The 15,821-nt window shown below is 37.6% G+C and overlaps 1 protein-coding gene across 1 annotated transcript; it reads left to right on the forward strand.

The window, feature by feature from the left end:
* The first annotated feature begins 5,586 nt into the window (after positions 1–5,586).
* Positions 5,587–8,698, forward strand: h1m (linker histone H1M). Its single transcript, XM_081365668.1, has 5 exons — positions 5,587–5,869; positions 5,959–6,239; positions 6,333–6,441; positions 7,554–7,600; positions 7,688–8,698. Exons 1-5 carry the CDS (start codon positions 5,788–5,790, stop codon positions 7,943–7,945), a joined length of 777 nt encoding a protein of 258 aa, XP_081221794.1. The 5' UTR covers positions 5,587–5,787; the 3' UTR covers positions 7,946–8,698.
* Positions 8,699–15,821: the final 7,123 nt, after the last annotated feature.

Raw genomic sequence — 15,821 nt, forward strand, 5'->3', positions numbered from 1 at the left:
TGTATGAATTGAGTAAATGCAAGTAAAAAAATTAAGTAAATCTGAGTAACTGCATCTGGTACATTAACAAATAAAATTGAGTAGAAATAATTTAACATTTAAACATTAAAAAAACAATATTTATGAGTAATATTAACTGTTTTTATTAATGAGTAATATTAACTTTTTTATTTTCTCTAAACCTTTGTAAAAATAGTACTCCAGACAACCACCATTATACATTACATTGGCCTTTATTTTCAATGAGTACAGCAATACAGCACATTTTAGACTGTTTTTTCATGTATACAATATTGCCTGCATTTAAACTTATTTAACAAGTAAAAATGAAATATTTAAACATTCAGGTAGCCTAATTCAAGTGTAATCAACTACTCTGTTATCCAATATCCACCGAATCTGCGCTGGTCCTCGTGCCGGAGACAGACTCGCGCTCTGCGGGTGAACTTTGAACTTCATACCGCCGTCTTGCATTTCACTCACAGTCACTGTCTGAGGCACAGCCGAAATATACTGCGAGCGACTGACATAACCTGCCAATAAACAAAAAGTGATAGTTCTGAGGACATTTTATCATCCAAATGATAATAATTATATTCATTATCATTATGAAAGTCAGTCATGTGTTTATGCAAAGCGTTTCAATCACGCAAAAAGACAAACGCGGCTCTCGTCTCGTTTAGGTGTCGAATTACGCCTCTGTAGGCTATGTTGTTTTGCATTAAATATGATTTAAAGCACAGTAATGATTTTATAGATAAAATAAAACATACACCAACCTGAATTTCACAGTGAAAATTCACCAAATCTGCGACGCTGAGAAGAGAGCTGTTGTTCTGGAGACTGGAGAGTTCAAACAGCCACGCTCACTCCAACCGTCGAGTTTTCGTCACGTCAGAGGGTGGGGGAGGGGGGGCATTGTTTTAATTGAGTAAACTTACTCAATTTTAAGAGCGTGTTAAATATATTAATAATATTGATTTGAATTAAGTATTTTTTTTGTTTCTTGAAACAGATCAGTTTAATTAAACATTCTCAAATATTTTGATAGAAATTTCACATATATATTAAGTATATTATAAAGAAATAATTGGTTAGTCAAATACTAAATTATTTTATTGAAAAAAACTTAAATATATCTGTAAATTTTAGATAAAATTAACTGTTGGATTTTTACTCAATTATTTTGGTATGTTTAACTCAAACAATCAAGTAAACGATATACAGAGATTTTATTAAGTTAATAAAGTTAAAAATTTCTGTAATATTTACTAAGCCACAGAATTATTTTTTACAGTGTGGTATGTCCTCATTTAGATAGCTAAGTAACGGCCCGTTCACACCAAGTACGATAACTATAACGATTAAAAGTAGCCTATAGTAGAGTCCTCACCACAATTATAACAAAAATGGCACAAAGGAACAATATTGTTGGAATCACTTTCAGAGTGATTTGTCTCTTGCTGATGAACAATAAAATCATTGACAGCCAATCAGAATCAACCCTGCTTTAAAGAACTCAAGCATTTAAAGTGGTGGACGACAAAACTGAAAGATAGATGTGTTGTTGTGTACGCTTATATTGTTATCGCTATAGTTATCTTTTTAGTTATCATTCTAGGTGTGAACAGCCCATAGATGTGTGTTTTTGTAAATAATAGAATTTTGGAAGTTCAGAACATGTGGATATGTGTGGAGAGAGAGAGAGAGAGAGAGAGAAAGAGAGAGCTATGGATAACAGTAATCTCATCTCATGGGGAGTGTGACATGGCTCTCGTATAAATGGGTTAAAAAAACACCAACACACACACACACACACACACACACACACGCATATATACACTCAAGCTCACAATCCCTGTGATCTGCACAACACGTGCTACACACACATGCACAGTCTGAACTCAAATCATACTCAGTCACTGCACAAACACAAACACACAAACCTAACACAAACGGCACTTACTGAAGGACAAACAGTCATATCGTAACCAGATGTTGGGAAAAATCAAAACCAAATGATCCGGCCTTGAACGTGTGTGTGCACAAGTATGGAAACTCACACGTGCACAAGACACAGCTCTACATGTCCACAGTTATGAGTTAGCATGTGTTATAATCACGGAATAATAAACAGACAGACAGATCACACCATGATCATATTAACTCATAAGACGAAGGCCAGAACACTCCAGCTCATTATAATATTAATCTGGGTTTCGCTGATTACTCATCTATCACCAAGTCCAATTCACTGTTTGTAATTGCATCAGAGTGGCTGTATATGTTAAGTTATGGTTAATTTCCCAGCTTAATTCCAAATGAAACAAAATCTTCTCTTTCTTTTTCTTTTTATCTTTCTTTCTTTCTTTCTTCACGTGGCAAAGTTAATTTGTCTTTGCTGAAGTCAATCTAAAGGACCAAAACAAGGCAGTAAATCAACTTTAATAAGAAGTTCTGGATGCATGGCAGTTATTTGCACAAGGGTTGAGTTTTCAAAGAGAAGTTTAGGCGTTCGGTCAACTTGCGGTCAGTGTTGAGGAGGTTTAAGAATTTATGGTAAACTAGTTTCTGACAAGAATAATTGTAAACGGAGAACAGAAAGGATGAGGTGTTACAGGAAAAAAAAGAGAGAACAGAAGGAAGCAGTGACCTTTTTTCAGCAGCCTTGGTTCCAGAAATATTTTCTTTTTCCAAATTAATTTTCTCCAAAGGGATTTCTAACAATTCGTCAACAAAAGAGACTAAATCAGCCAGCTCCAGGGTGAATCATTAGAACTTTACAGGAAGGGGGAAAAAATGAAAATGAAAATAAATAAGACAAATCGAACTTTGCGAACTTTTAAAATGCCTAGGCCTATATGAAAAAAAAAATAACAAAATGTTATTAATGAGAGAGTGAAAAAAAAAATGTTTTTATCCAAATACACATATATATATATATAAAAAAGAGCCTAATATTGATTTGTGTTATAGAGCTGTCGAGGACGGATTTTGCGGTAAATTGCATACATATACGTCATTAACACGTGCGCGCCACCGTCACGCCATAATTTCAGTAGACAGAGAAAAGTAGCTCTGGCTGTGGGTAGCATGAAACTACATGAAAGTTTGTTTGAATGGGAAAAATTGACCATGGATCATTTAAAACGGCAAACTGACCAGTTGTAAAAACACTGAAACCGTTATTTATGTGTCAATCCATCCGCTCTAATGAGATCGTGTATGTTTTTTTTGTTTTTTTTTACAGTCTATGGTGTGTTTCTTTCCACCGAACCTCATTCATCCGCGCACAGAGGATCAGAGCCGAAACACAACCAAAACAATGTTCTTCCGCAAGACGCATGCAGTTTTATTTTTTAACGGCTAGAGGCAATTGCGTGTTATAATGTCAGAATTGCGTGATATAAAGTTGCAATTGTGAGAAAAAAAGTCAGAATTCTGACTTTATAACACGAAATTCTGACTTTATATCTCGCAATTCTGACTTTATAACACGCAATTGCGACTTTATATCTCGCAATTCTGAGGAATAAATTCAGAATTGCGAGATGTAAACTCGCAATTGTGAGATAAAAAGTCGCAATTATCTTTTAAAATGTTTTATTCTGTGGCGGAAACAAGCTTCCATCTCTGCTACAAATGAACACAAAGTTTTTTCAAGAACCTACCATTTTCGTAAAGTAGGCCTACGCTTAAGTTACTATTTATCTGTATAGTTTGATATTGTTTGTACATCTGTATAGATAGATATCCATACATCCATCCCTCATCCAATCATCCTATTATGTGGATCAATATCATGGATAGAGATATAGGAAAGGGCTGCACAGTTTTGCATTAAATAAATAAATAAAATCATCAAATATTGTAATTGCTATTGAAATATATTTGTGTGTGGCAGCTGCATGCAAAATTATTATTATTAACAACAACAACAACAACAACAGTAATAATAATACAAACAAGCTCAAAATAAAATTTTAAAGGGTTTATTGCATGAAAAACAAGCTTTTTAATAAATAAACAAGCATAGTAAACGAATGTGAAAAAGATCATACTTTGGCATTTAAATTCCAACATTGTTTGTGAAAGTCCAACAAAGTTAAATGTGGCAAAATAAATATATAAATAAATACTCAAACCTGAAAAGTTGTGTGGCTCCCTGTTTTCATTTCATTATCGCTGTACACTTGGCGGGTTGTAACACTGTGCTAAAACTAACCCACCGCTGTGTAAAAAATAGTTTAAGCCTAGCTAACAGTTGCTAGGAGTTGCTGATATGTTTCAAAATGGTGCTGTGTTTTAGCCAACAAGACAGTGATTAAGGTAATATAAAGTTAGATTTGGTGACGTACACTCCCAATGCAGAAACCGAAAAAAACATATGATGAAAAAATTTACTTGCATGGTGTCAAAACACATTTTGTCCAGTCTCTTCACGAAATCTTATCAAAACTTTCCACAAATCCGCGGAAACACAACTTGCTTGACCCTGACTAACTATGTAAAAGGTCTGTGTTACATTTAACCCCGCGTTAGGTTGTGCCCCACGCTCCCCTATATCTTAAAATATGCCAGTGCCATTGTTTTGTCTCAGGATGCACACCAGCAATGCACTTTTATAAAAGCTACTTAAATGTCCTAATTGTACTAAGGCCTAATCCTGGTTTAATCTAAACCCTGTCTGTGAAACCAGGCCATAGCTTTAACATGCTTTATGAAATCCTACTCACACATTCAAAAGTTTGCAAATTAATCATAATTTTTTACTAACCCTAAAAAATCATAATGGGATCAATTGAGAATCTACTGGATGAACTGTGTATATAATTACACACAGTAATTATGTATAGAATTCCAGAGGCAACACTTTACAATAAGGTTTCATTTGCTAACATTATTTAAATATGCATTAGATAACATGAAATGACAATGAGCAAAAATTGTTTTACAGCATTCAAAAAATCTTTATTAATGCTTTAGTTAATCGCAATACAAACATTAATTGCTTGTGTGTGTTAGTCGCAGTGAATTAACTACTTAAAAAACATTTATTTAAAAAATTAGTGAATGTTAAAATTAGGACATAAATGCTGTAGCAGTGTTAGTTCATGTTAACAAATTTAGGGTATACATTTACATGACAACGATATGCTTCAAACGGAGAACAGACACCGTCAAAACAATCCCCATTCACGGATCCCCGAAAACGACTAAAAACGCTGTATTCTGCTGCCAGGCCGGTAGATAAAACACTATTGAACATGTAATGCGCATGTGCATGACGTCATCGTTTCCATAGATTTGCATTTTTGTTGTTTAAATGGAGACCATTTTCAAAAACTTGCACTTTGAAACCCGTTTCCAAAATTTTGCGAATTTTGCACCCAAAACGCTGTTGTCGTGTAAATGAATGGCCAAAACAAATAAAACCATTTCTAGTTGAAAACGGTTTCATGTAAACAGTCCCTCAGTTAACTAATGTCCACAATTCCAGAGGAAAATACTCATTAATCCTGAATCTGTTTCTAATGGTCCTTCTAAAAGCTCTTTTAGGTTGGAAAGGAATCAGTAGACACTTTCACTTCAGTTCTGAGCTAATTATTTCTGGCCAATCACGTTAATGTGGCTAATTAATTGGGAACAAACGACTTGATGATGAACAGGTGCAGACAACAGCAAAGCATGCTTTCCGTGGATAAAACACACACACAAGCTGTCTGGATTCATGCTGGAGTGAACTGAGTGGGTTTTAACTTTATTGATCTTTAATTTGATTTTGAAATGCCTCCTAAAAAAGCTTCTGCAACACCGACTGCCACGATCCCAAAGGATCCTGAGGATGAAACTATTGACACAAAACCAGGTTTGCAAGCAGTTTTGTGATGTTTATCAAATTCAAAAATGTTCCTATTAGGATTTGTTGTAGTATGACTTGTTTAAATGTTGTTTAAGATGCTCCTGAAAGCTCAAGCACTAAGGCCGCTGGACGCAAGGTTTCTCCGCACCCATCCACCATGGAGATGGTGAAAGAAGCTCTGAAAGAGCTGGACTCCAGAAAGGGTGTTTCAGCTCAAGCAATCCGTAGCTACATCAAGGAGAAGTACAAGACCGTGGATGAGACCCGGCTGAAGTTTATGGTGCGGAAAACCCTGAACAAAGGCATCGAGACTGGTGTGTTTGTGAGACCTGCGAATTCTGCCGCAACGACAACAGGTGCTCAAGGGCGCTTCAGGGTAACTTCCATTTTCTCTTGCGCCGTTCTATGAATCATTGTTAGGAATTTCAATATAACGTAATGCCTGAATGGTCACCATGTCCTCTTTCAGATTGCTGCCAAGACCAAAGCAAAGGTGCAGTCAAAGGAAAACGCTGATCCAAATGTGCAGAAAGCATCCAAACCTAAGAAAGCCAAGGCAACTAAAGCCAAGGGTGAAGGTAAAGTTTATAGGCTATTAAAGTGTTTTAAACTTCTCTTTCAAGGCATGTTTACACTAAAGTTAAGAACTGTTCTAATTCTAAGAGAATTGCAAGCATCCACAATGATTAAAGCATGAGAGTAAAGGTGTTCTTGGGTTTACTTGCAAAGAATTTTTTTTTTTTTTGGCAGTGGCTATCTCCACTAAGTGAGATTTATATTATTATTATTATTATTATTATTTATTTTTTATTTTTTAAACGATAGACTAAGTTTAAATGGCAAGTTTAGTGAACATGGCAGCATTTTCTTAGAACCTATTCACTATTTTTACGTAGTAAATTGCATATCACTATGTACACTAAATAAAAATGGCAGTACTTTCTTTGCAATAAGTGTAAATAGTTTGATGCTATTTATACTTGCAAATAGTGGCAGATGCTATTTGCACCTCAGTGTTGCATGTTAAGCGGTATGCCGTGATAACGGAGTTAGTTTAAATATTTCAATTTATTTTCAAAGTGCAATTTAAAAACAACTACCGTTGACCAATGTGCTGTACAAAATAAATAACCATTAAATAAAATGCATACAAAGACACAAGTAAACAAAGAACTGAAATCATGAATTATAAGCCAGATCAAAAAAAAAAAAAAGATTTTAACTTGGATTTAAAAATGGATATTGTGGGAGCAGTTCTGACTTGAACCTTTCAAAGTCTCGATGCGGAAAATGTCCGTCATCCCTCGACTTTAGTCTGGATTTAGGGACCACTAAGAGCCTCTGATTGGTATACTAGGAGCTCTCCCTGGTTTAAAAAGCCTCTGCCAGTAGGTGGGCTATTTGCTCTTGGTGTAAATAGAAAGTCCTCTTTCTTTTCTTTCTTTTATATTAATCTCAGTCTGTTGTTGTGCTGTGGGTATGTTGACATCACGGCAGGTTGCACTTAGAGTAAACCAATCATTGTCGTCCTTTGGTGTAGATGGGTTATGTTTTTGGCGTGAACTGGTCTTGGGACTGAAAGCCCTTTGTGTAAACCTTGTCTATATAGAATGACTGCTGTGACAACTATTTTTAGTAATGTCATGAATGCTTCAGTCTTTTTAATGGTGGTCTCCCCCTCCCATTCAAGGGACAAGCAAAGAAAAGAAGCCCACAAAGAAAAAGGAAGCCACAGATGTGAGTTGTCTTATTTTCACCTTATACATTCTCAGCTGTGAAGTCAGAACGCACATCCACCCTCTTTCTAACTTCTCTTTCTCTTAGGATGCTAAGACGCCTGAGAGCGACGCCACCGCCTCAAAGGTGGCCCCTGCGAAGAAGCCAAAGGTGAAGAATGCTGCAGGGGAGGGTGGACCGGAGCCCAAACCCAGCAAAGCTAAAAGAGCCTCTAAAGCATCAAAAGAGGGAGCTGAGGAACCAGCCGCTAAGAAAGGAGGAAAGAAAACCGCAGCAAAGGCAGAAGAGGGCGAATCTGGAGAGAAAGTCGCTGCAAAAGCCCCTGGGAAACGAGGAAAAAAGTGATTTTTGGGCTTTTTACTGTTTTTACTCATTGTGTAGTGACTTTTATTCAAGCACTTGTATACCAAATAAAGCTTTTTACGTATGTTCAAGATGTCATTGAGCTAGTTTGGTGTGAAATGAGTGCTGGTTTAAGGCTCTTTTGAGGGCTAGGTTGATGGCTGCAATGTTAGCTGATGGTTAACCAGGTTCATAGTATTACCCTGGCTGTGTCCTAAACTGTATGATCTCAGGGTACGTACTTATTTAAAATAATTCACTGCCACTAAAGTACTTCTAAGGCTCTTTAGACGGCTGTATATAGTTTACATGATGTGCACTAGTGAAACCCTTGACATGTGTTTACATGGAACACCCTAAGCCCTTGGAATCTGCTCTGTAGCTTTTGCGTTTTTTTTTTTTTTTTTTTTTTTTTTTTTTTTTCAAGGGACTGTTATTTTTTTATTTAAGGGGCTACTGGAGGAGTTTTGAGATCTGTAGTCAAAATAGACTTGACCGTTCGCCAGCAATAAACTGTTCTATGACCCCTCCAAAACGATTGTGACAAGGCATGGCCCTCACCGATAATTTAATCATTACTTGTGTACTGTTTTGCACTTGAAAAAGATGTTCAGATAGCTTTTTTTTTTTAACAACCATGAAAAACGATTTAACCTCAGCTTTCTCATCTTACACATCACACTCTGCTGTTATGGTGGCCTTTTCAGTAGATTTACTCACTAACATTGTTGTGGAAACACAATAAGCATGGAAACTAAAATATGCTAGTATCAGGCTACAGCGCACATTCTATCAGCTGCAGTTCTGGCGCCTCAGTCCCAAATACTGTAAAACTCCACGTACATTCACATCACGTTAATGCAGTGGTAGAGTTACTCACAGGACAATACACTTATTCGCAATCACAAAAGTTCATTATTTGCTCGTGCATTAAACCTGGAAAAATATGCACCAAACAAGCCACTTTGAAATTTTGCTGTTTTCATGACTAGAAAAGTTGGGTGACCCTCCCCCTAGATTAAAAAAAGTTGGATAAAGAATAACAAAGAATAAAGACATGACCCTCTGGTGGACCATTCCATAAATACCGAACGATCCCTTATGAAATAGTTACGCACCATTCTATAGACCTTATGTGCCAGATAAACAAGGGCACCACCATCTTTAGAATATTGTCTTTTAACTTCCGTTTTTGCGGTCGCTCTGTATATTTCTATGGCATTGCTGTCCAGGAGTAATTAGCTTTTGAAGTGGATTTACTTAATGTAAAGTTAACGAAAGTTATCATGAGGACTGTAATGTTTAAAGCAGACGACTTAACAGATGTCAGTCGACTCGACCGGGAAGATTTTAAAACGAGCCGTTCATTAATAAACACGCAAAATCGCTGTGAAAATACAGACCGGAAGTCAAAAGACAACGTGCAGCGCTGAAAAGGGGCGGGGCTACATAAGGTGTGTAGAGAGACTAAGTCCCTCCCCTTCCGGTCGACCACCATGGGACCTTAGTTCGGAAAAATATTGTATGGTAGTCAATGGCGAGAGACAACAAATATTTTGATCTCGTTTGAATTGTGCCCTGATTTACACATATGATGTTTGTCAATTTAAAAGATACATTTTAAAGTCAAGAAAGTCGCAGCTTGATGTAAAACTGCTGAGGTATAAGACTGTGAAAATACGTAATTACAAAGACTACAAACCCAGAAGGCGCACATGCGACGTCATACCTTTTCTCTCAATGAATGAAGCTAACTTTACTGAAGCTAACGTCTGTCATTTTTTCTATAGTCTTACATTATAATCGTAACGTTATGCTGTCATGCCTGAGTGTTTTGAGCCAGAATACACACATACGAGCAACGGATCTTGTGACGTACATAGTGCGAGACGAGAGATGTAGTTCATTGAGCGATTTTCACATAAAACTAAATGTTACTCTTCTGTTTTATGACAAACTGCGACTTTCTTGACTTTCATAATTACCTTTTAAATTGACAAACATCATATGTGTAGTTCAGGGCACAGTTCAGACGGAATAAAAAGATAAGTTATCTCTCGCCATTGACTTCCATACATATTTTTTCCGAACTAAGGTCCCATGAGCCGGAAGCGGAGGGGCGGGACTTAGGCTCTCTATAGGCCTGTGTATGTTTGGGCCGTTAAGTTAATGTAAAAATTAAATACACAAATGTAAATTATATAAACTCTGATAATGTCAATGTAAGGTACAAGTATTAAATGTCAAAATAATGCCAATATCATACGCTAGAGTTGTGTGGGTTGGGAGTAGCCTACATGAAGCAAAATCTGCTGTGACGTCACAATCATGGTCTGTGGATCTGTCTGAATGTACAAAATTGAGGGGTTGAGGGTCTGTCCGAATAAACTAACCTCATCTACTTATTGAACGCTCTTCAAATGGCGGTGGGGATTCTCTGTGGGGAAGTGCTTGAGGAAGTTTGCGAGTGTGTCTAAAAGTGGAGTTAAATGTAGGCAATGAATGTACTGCATTCACCATTCGCACTTCACTGCCATTAACAAACTCTCCCGTGGCCTTGTGGGATATAAAGTGTCCATTGTATGTGCACTTCAGACTCTCGCTGGATGTACTAGGTCATATAGGCGCTTTTTGAGTAGGCCTACTGTGTATTCAGATGTAGGCTACTACTCGTGATTTATTATAAATATATATATTTTAATTTGCATACTATATAGGCTAGTAGAGAAGTGTTTTATTTCAGATGCAGCCAATGTTGTAAAAAAAAAACTGTTTATGGTTCTAAACCCAGCAGCTGTGGCTGCCAACTTTAGCTAAAAAACAAAATGCATTAAAATTATTTTAGTTTTATAGATTGAACTTGAATTCACAGTATTTTTAATCATCTGAAATGGTGTTTAACATGGCAAATTGTTAAATTATTCATGCAAAATATATGTTAGCATTTAGCAAGTAGCCCTCAAATATTTTTCATGTAATCTGTGTTTAAACTGCAATCAGGGTGTGACATGCTCCCACGGAAGAAAATTTTGAAAAATGAAAAATGGATTTGCACTGAATTGATTCTCAAAAATACGGAACAAAGTGCGTTCCGTAACAGTTCAATACGGAACAAGACTTTTATGTGTCAAATACGGGACGATTCCGTATTATACGGAACGGTTGGCAACCCTACCTGTATATATAGATATATTCTTTTTTTTCTTTCTACGACATAAAACACATCAGTAATACCCCCTTGTGCTCTTAAAAGCTGTTAAGTGTCTTGAAAAAGGTGGTTTCTAACAAGTGTCTAGATGTTGACACAAAAAGTTTCACACCAAACGGTTAAACTCATCTACTCACTAGTCGCTTTCACAACCTCATATAATCATGCTGTTGTATGCTATTCTAACTCAAACTTTCAGAGAAAATGTGTGTTTTAATAACTGAAACAGTTGACTGAAGCTTAAAGGTGGTGATGTTGAAGTCATGTGACCGTGCTGCTCTTTGTGCGTAGCTTTTTACTTCTGCCATTTGTTAGTCACAGAGATTATTTCCTGCAATAATCCATAAATCAATGGAAAAATTAAGCAAAAAAATGATCAAAGGAACCAGGGTGATGCCAACTTCTGGGTTGGCCAACAAAAATAAGTCATGCTCTATAGTTTTAATTGAGTGCCTTTGAGGGTGCTTAATGAATCACACCGATTTTCTCCATGTTTGATGTAAGTGGCTGTTCGCTATTCAGGTCACACTTTCCAGTGCACATGCTACTGAGATAATTACAAACTCCTGATGAAATCCCGAGGTGGTTTATAGCAAGTGTTGTGTGGCCGCTGGTTTTTGTCAAGTCAAAAACAACTCCTTTGTAAGACAGGCTTCTGCAGGACTAGTGTGGGTTTTTACTCAACAGGGATGTATGTTGATATTTTCATGCTATCTTTACAAGGATTAAAAAAGTATTTAGGCTAGCTAAAGCTGATCCCGTATCAGAGTTTAAAACCAACCCCCCACCCAGGTTAAGGGAAGGCCTGAGCAGTCAAGACAATCACATTAAGACTTGCTGATCCGCAGGAAAGACACCCGGATCAGAGGTCGCCTGACAATGAAATTCTTCACTCTGGGACTGAGGCTGATTGTGAACGTTCGGCCCCTTGAGGGAAGTTTAATAAGACAGTTTTAACTGTGCAGTTTCCACCACGCTCGGGTCCCCGAGGGCCCGCTGAAGCCTGGGGCGAACGAAGGGCCGATTCAGGCGAAAATCCCTCTGATTACCCTCTCATTAGTGCACGGCTCCCAGCCAGGTGAAATCACTGAGGAGTGGGATGGCGGAAGAGTAGAAGAAGAGGGAAAACAGACTAAATGACCGCAGGTGGACAGAGGGAGGACAGGAAAACAGATTGATGAGGTGGATGTGTGGACAAGGAAGATGGATTGAGGAAGTGAAAACAAATGGAGTGATATGAAAGAGGACAAATAGACCGGGCTTTAAAGTTAAGACAGACTGATTGAAAGAATGATAGAGGTGGGCAAACACTAAACCGTACGCAGACTGAGAGAGGCATGGACAGATTGATGGAGGGAAGGAAAGATAACCTCAGGCTGAGAGAGAAGCGAAACATCTGAGCTGTTCTTGAAATGCATGCGATGTTGAAGGGGTTCTGACTCTTCCGGTGTGTGTGTGTGTGTGTGTGTGTGATGAGCTACTGTGAGATGAGGAAGGGCTGTAACCACCATAGACAAGATCCCAGCAATAATCAGATATGATGCTTTTGATAATGCTCTGCTGGGTTAAATTATGCAAAACTTTGCTTGTTGGTGTTAAGATGACAAAATAAAATTTTAGGATAGTCTGTCTCAGTCAGTGGTCTAACAGCGCTTGTCAATGTCAAGCTGACTGAAATGGCCAATCAAATCAAAGAAGTCGGGGCTTACTGTTCATAGAAGTTAAAGGAGTATTCCAGCATGACACTTCAGTTTTAATGGTTAAAGAGTGCAAGGTAAGATGTAAGTAGCTAAACATTTAGTATTAGATTACTTTTTTATGAATGAAATGTTAAATGTCCGTCAGTAGTATCCAGTGATGGAAGCTATAAAATATTTTGTCAAATTTCACCTTTTTGAATGGACCCATTTCACAGACTGATACATTTCCACAGTCATTAACCTTGTAAATCTAGCAATGTTTTAATATATATATATATATAATGTACATTACATATTACACGATACTTTGTGTCATTGATTACACTGGTCATCTGATCAGTAATGAGTATTTTGATATGTTTTCCTCTTTTGTAAAGTGCTAGAAATGCTATTGTGGATTTTTTTGTATTTTGTATAGTTTCTGTTCACCAGTTCAGAAGTTTACCCAACTATGACGACTTCTACTTCTGAGACATTAAAGGGTCCATTATAAATGTATAATTTACGTAGGCTAATTCATGTAATCCATAATTGAATGTCACATGTTTTCGGCATATTAGGCATACGCGTAAGAGTGAATGTGTGCATATTTTAAAATAAAAACTTGGTTTGGCCATCCCAATATTCAAGACATGCTTACGGCTTTGATTTGTGGATATGACTTAATATAGCGGGGGAAAAAAATTAGACTCGACTCTATGTTTGTGAAAACGAACTAAAGACATGTCACAATAATGCACTTTCATTGGATGTCTATCAGGCAAGTTCACAGGAGAGTTTAAAAGCAGAAATGTGTAGCTTGTATTTTAATAATGTGTGCCAGATAATAATGTGAGCTATTGAAATATAAAGTTGTCTAGATGAGCAAAGGATGCCCAAACAAATCAGTTAGGACAGTTTTTAGGACAGTTAGGAAGTAAGAGTACCATCTCTTGCTTTTCAGGCCAAGCTTTCCTCTGTTTTCTTGCCTTCCTTATCATCAATTAGTATGCTGAAGTTTACCTGGTCACTATTATGTTATATCCTACCGGTCAACTCGCAGTGTTAAAGCTGAGGGCCCTCTTGTCTTTGGCAGATGATCCTGGCAGTTGTGCCCAATGTCCCAGTCCATAATCCAGCCCTGCTACATCATCTTTTTCTTTTTTTAAGTAGGACTACTTTTCTAGGCGGATTAATTTGAGACTATACATTACCTGTGGTGGATTTTTTTTTCTGTATTACAGAGCAACATTTTACACAGATCAGGAATCGTATTTGTTTCTGTGTCTCAGATTCTGTCCTCAAAGCTTAACTTGTATTCAACTCGGAACATTGTTTTAACTCTTATTATGACCAGCAAATCCCCCTAAAGCATGGAATGTTAATAACACACACACACACACACACACCCCTTATGGAGTGTCTGGTTTTATATCACTCTTATCTCCGTCCCCTCTTCAGTCAGGTCTACCCATATGCTTCACTGCACACAAGAATGAACTAGACATAAAGAGCTGAGTGTTCTCACACACACACACACACACACACACACACACACACACACACACACACACACACACACACACACACACACACACACACACGCACACACACACACACACACACACACACACACACACACACACACACACACCTCTAATAGGACAGACCTCTGTCCTTATCTTCCCCGTCGTTCTATAATGGATGGCCATTCACACAAAGGTCACATACACACTCTGTCAACACTCAGGCACCAGAGACGTCCCTCTGACAAGTGTGTCACACACAGCAGTATACACTAAACACACACTAAAGCACAAGAGAATGACCTCCTATAAAACAGACCAGTAAAACAAAGCGACTTCAAAAACTAAATTACAGCACTTGTTCGTCAATGTTTGCCGGATTCTGTGAAACAACTTTGTTGTTGTTTTTTAAGCCCATAATTAAGTGAGTATCCTATACTTATTTTACAAAAGTGTGCATAATTGACAAAGACTATGTTTTCATTTCCAAATCCCCTTATTTTTGTGTTCGTGCAATGAATTTTTTAGAATGATTTCAGTTCCATTAGCTTTCTAGTTTGTGCCAAAACACTCCTCTTAGACCCTGTTTACAGCTGGTGTTAAGATGCGTTTTGGTCGATCGGATCACAAGTGGACAACACTAAATACTGGTTTAAAAAGGGTCTAAAACGCTTTGAGCTTGTCCACTTTCGAACACTTCCAGAGGTCGTGGAAAACACATTCAACCGGATTGCTTTCGTAGTGTAAACGCTCATGTGGTCGAATGTGTTCAAACAGACACAGAAGACCGTCTACTCTCCGTCTACTGAACTAATGCGTGAACATTATGGGAAGAGCTCTAGCCAGACGGGATTTAAACTTTGTCGGCTGGAGACTCAAGTTTAGTTTGAAGAGGAAAAATGTACCAAGCACAATGTTCTCTCAGCATTCCTGATTTCTAACACACACTCACAGCGTTCGGCGTGATCTTGCGTCTGTCAGAGCAGAAACTAAAGCTGATGCTCTCCGTATGTTCTTCAGTCGTCTCCAGTTGTGTTCATATGTAAATTGTGAGAGCTTATTTTGTCCGTTAGACCGAAACATCTTAAAAAACCCATACATTAACCCGCCCATAGAAGAAATCAGGACAGAAGTGGTTGAAAGTGGAGAAAAGAGACGGATTAAAACACCAGGTGTAAACGGGAATGTGTCTCCCTCGTCTACTTGTGATCCGATCGACCAAAACGCATCTTAATACCAGATGTAAACAGGACCTTAAAGACCTGAAATGGTTTGGGGAATGACATTTTCTTTCCTGTGTTGACCAAAAATGCGTAGCCCCTATAACATCCGTTAGTTTTCTTCTTCTTCTTCTTCTTCTTCTTCTTCCCCTTTTCGTGGGAAAATGATGAAATTTGGCATACTTAATGGGGTGGGCAGGAATAATCAGTTTTTATATTATATTATATAATCAGTTTAAATATCAA

The sequence above is a fragment of the Scardinius erythrophthalmus genome (genome assembly GCF_964197995.2).
Source record: "Scardinius erythrophthalmus genome assembly, chromosome: 5".
In the NCBI taxonomy this organism is placed as follows: Eukaryota; Metazoa; Chordata; class Actinopteri; order Cypriniformes; family Leuciscidae; genus Scardinius; species Scardinius erythrophthalmus.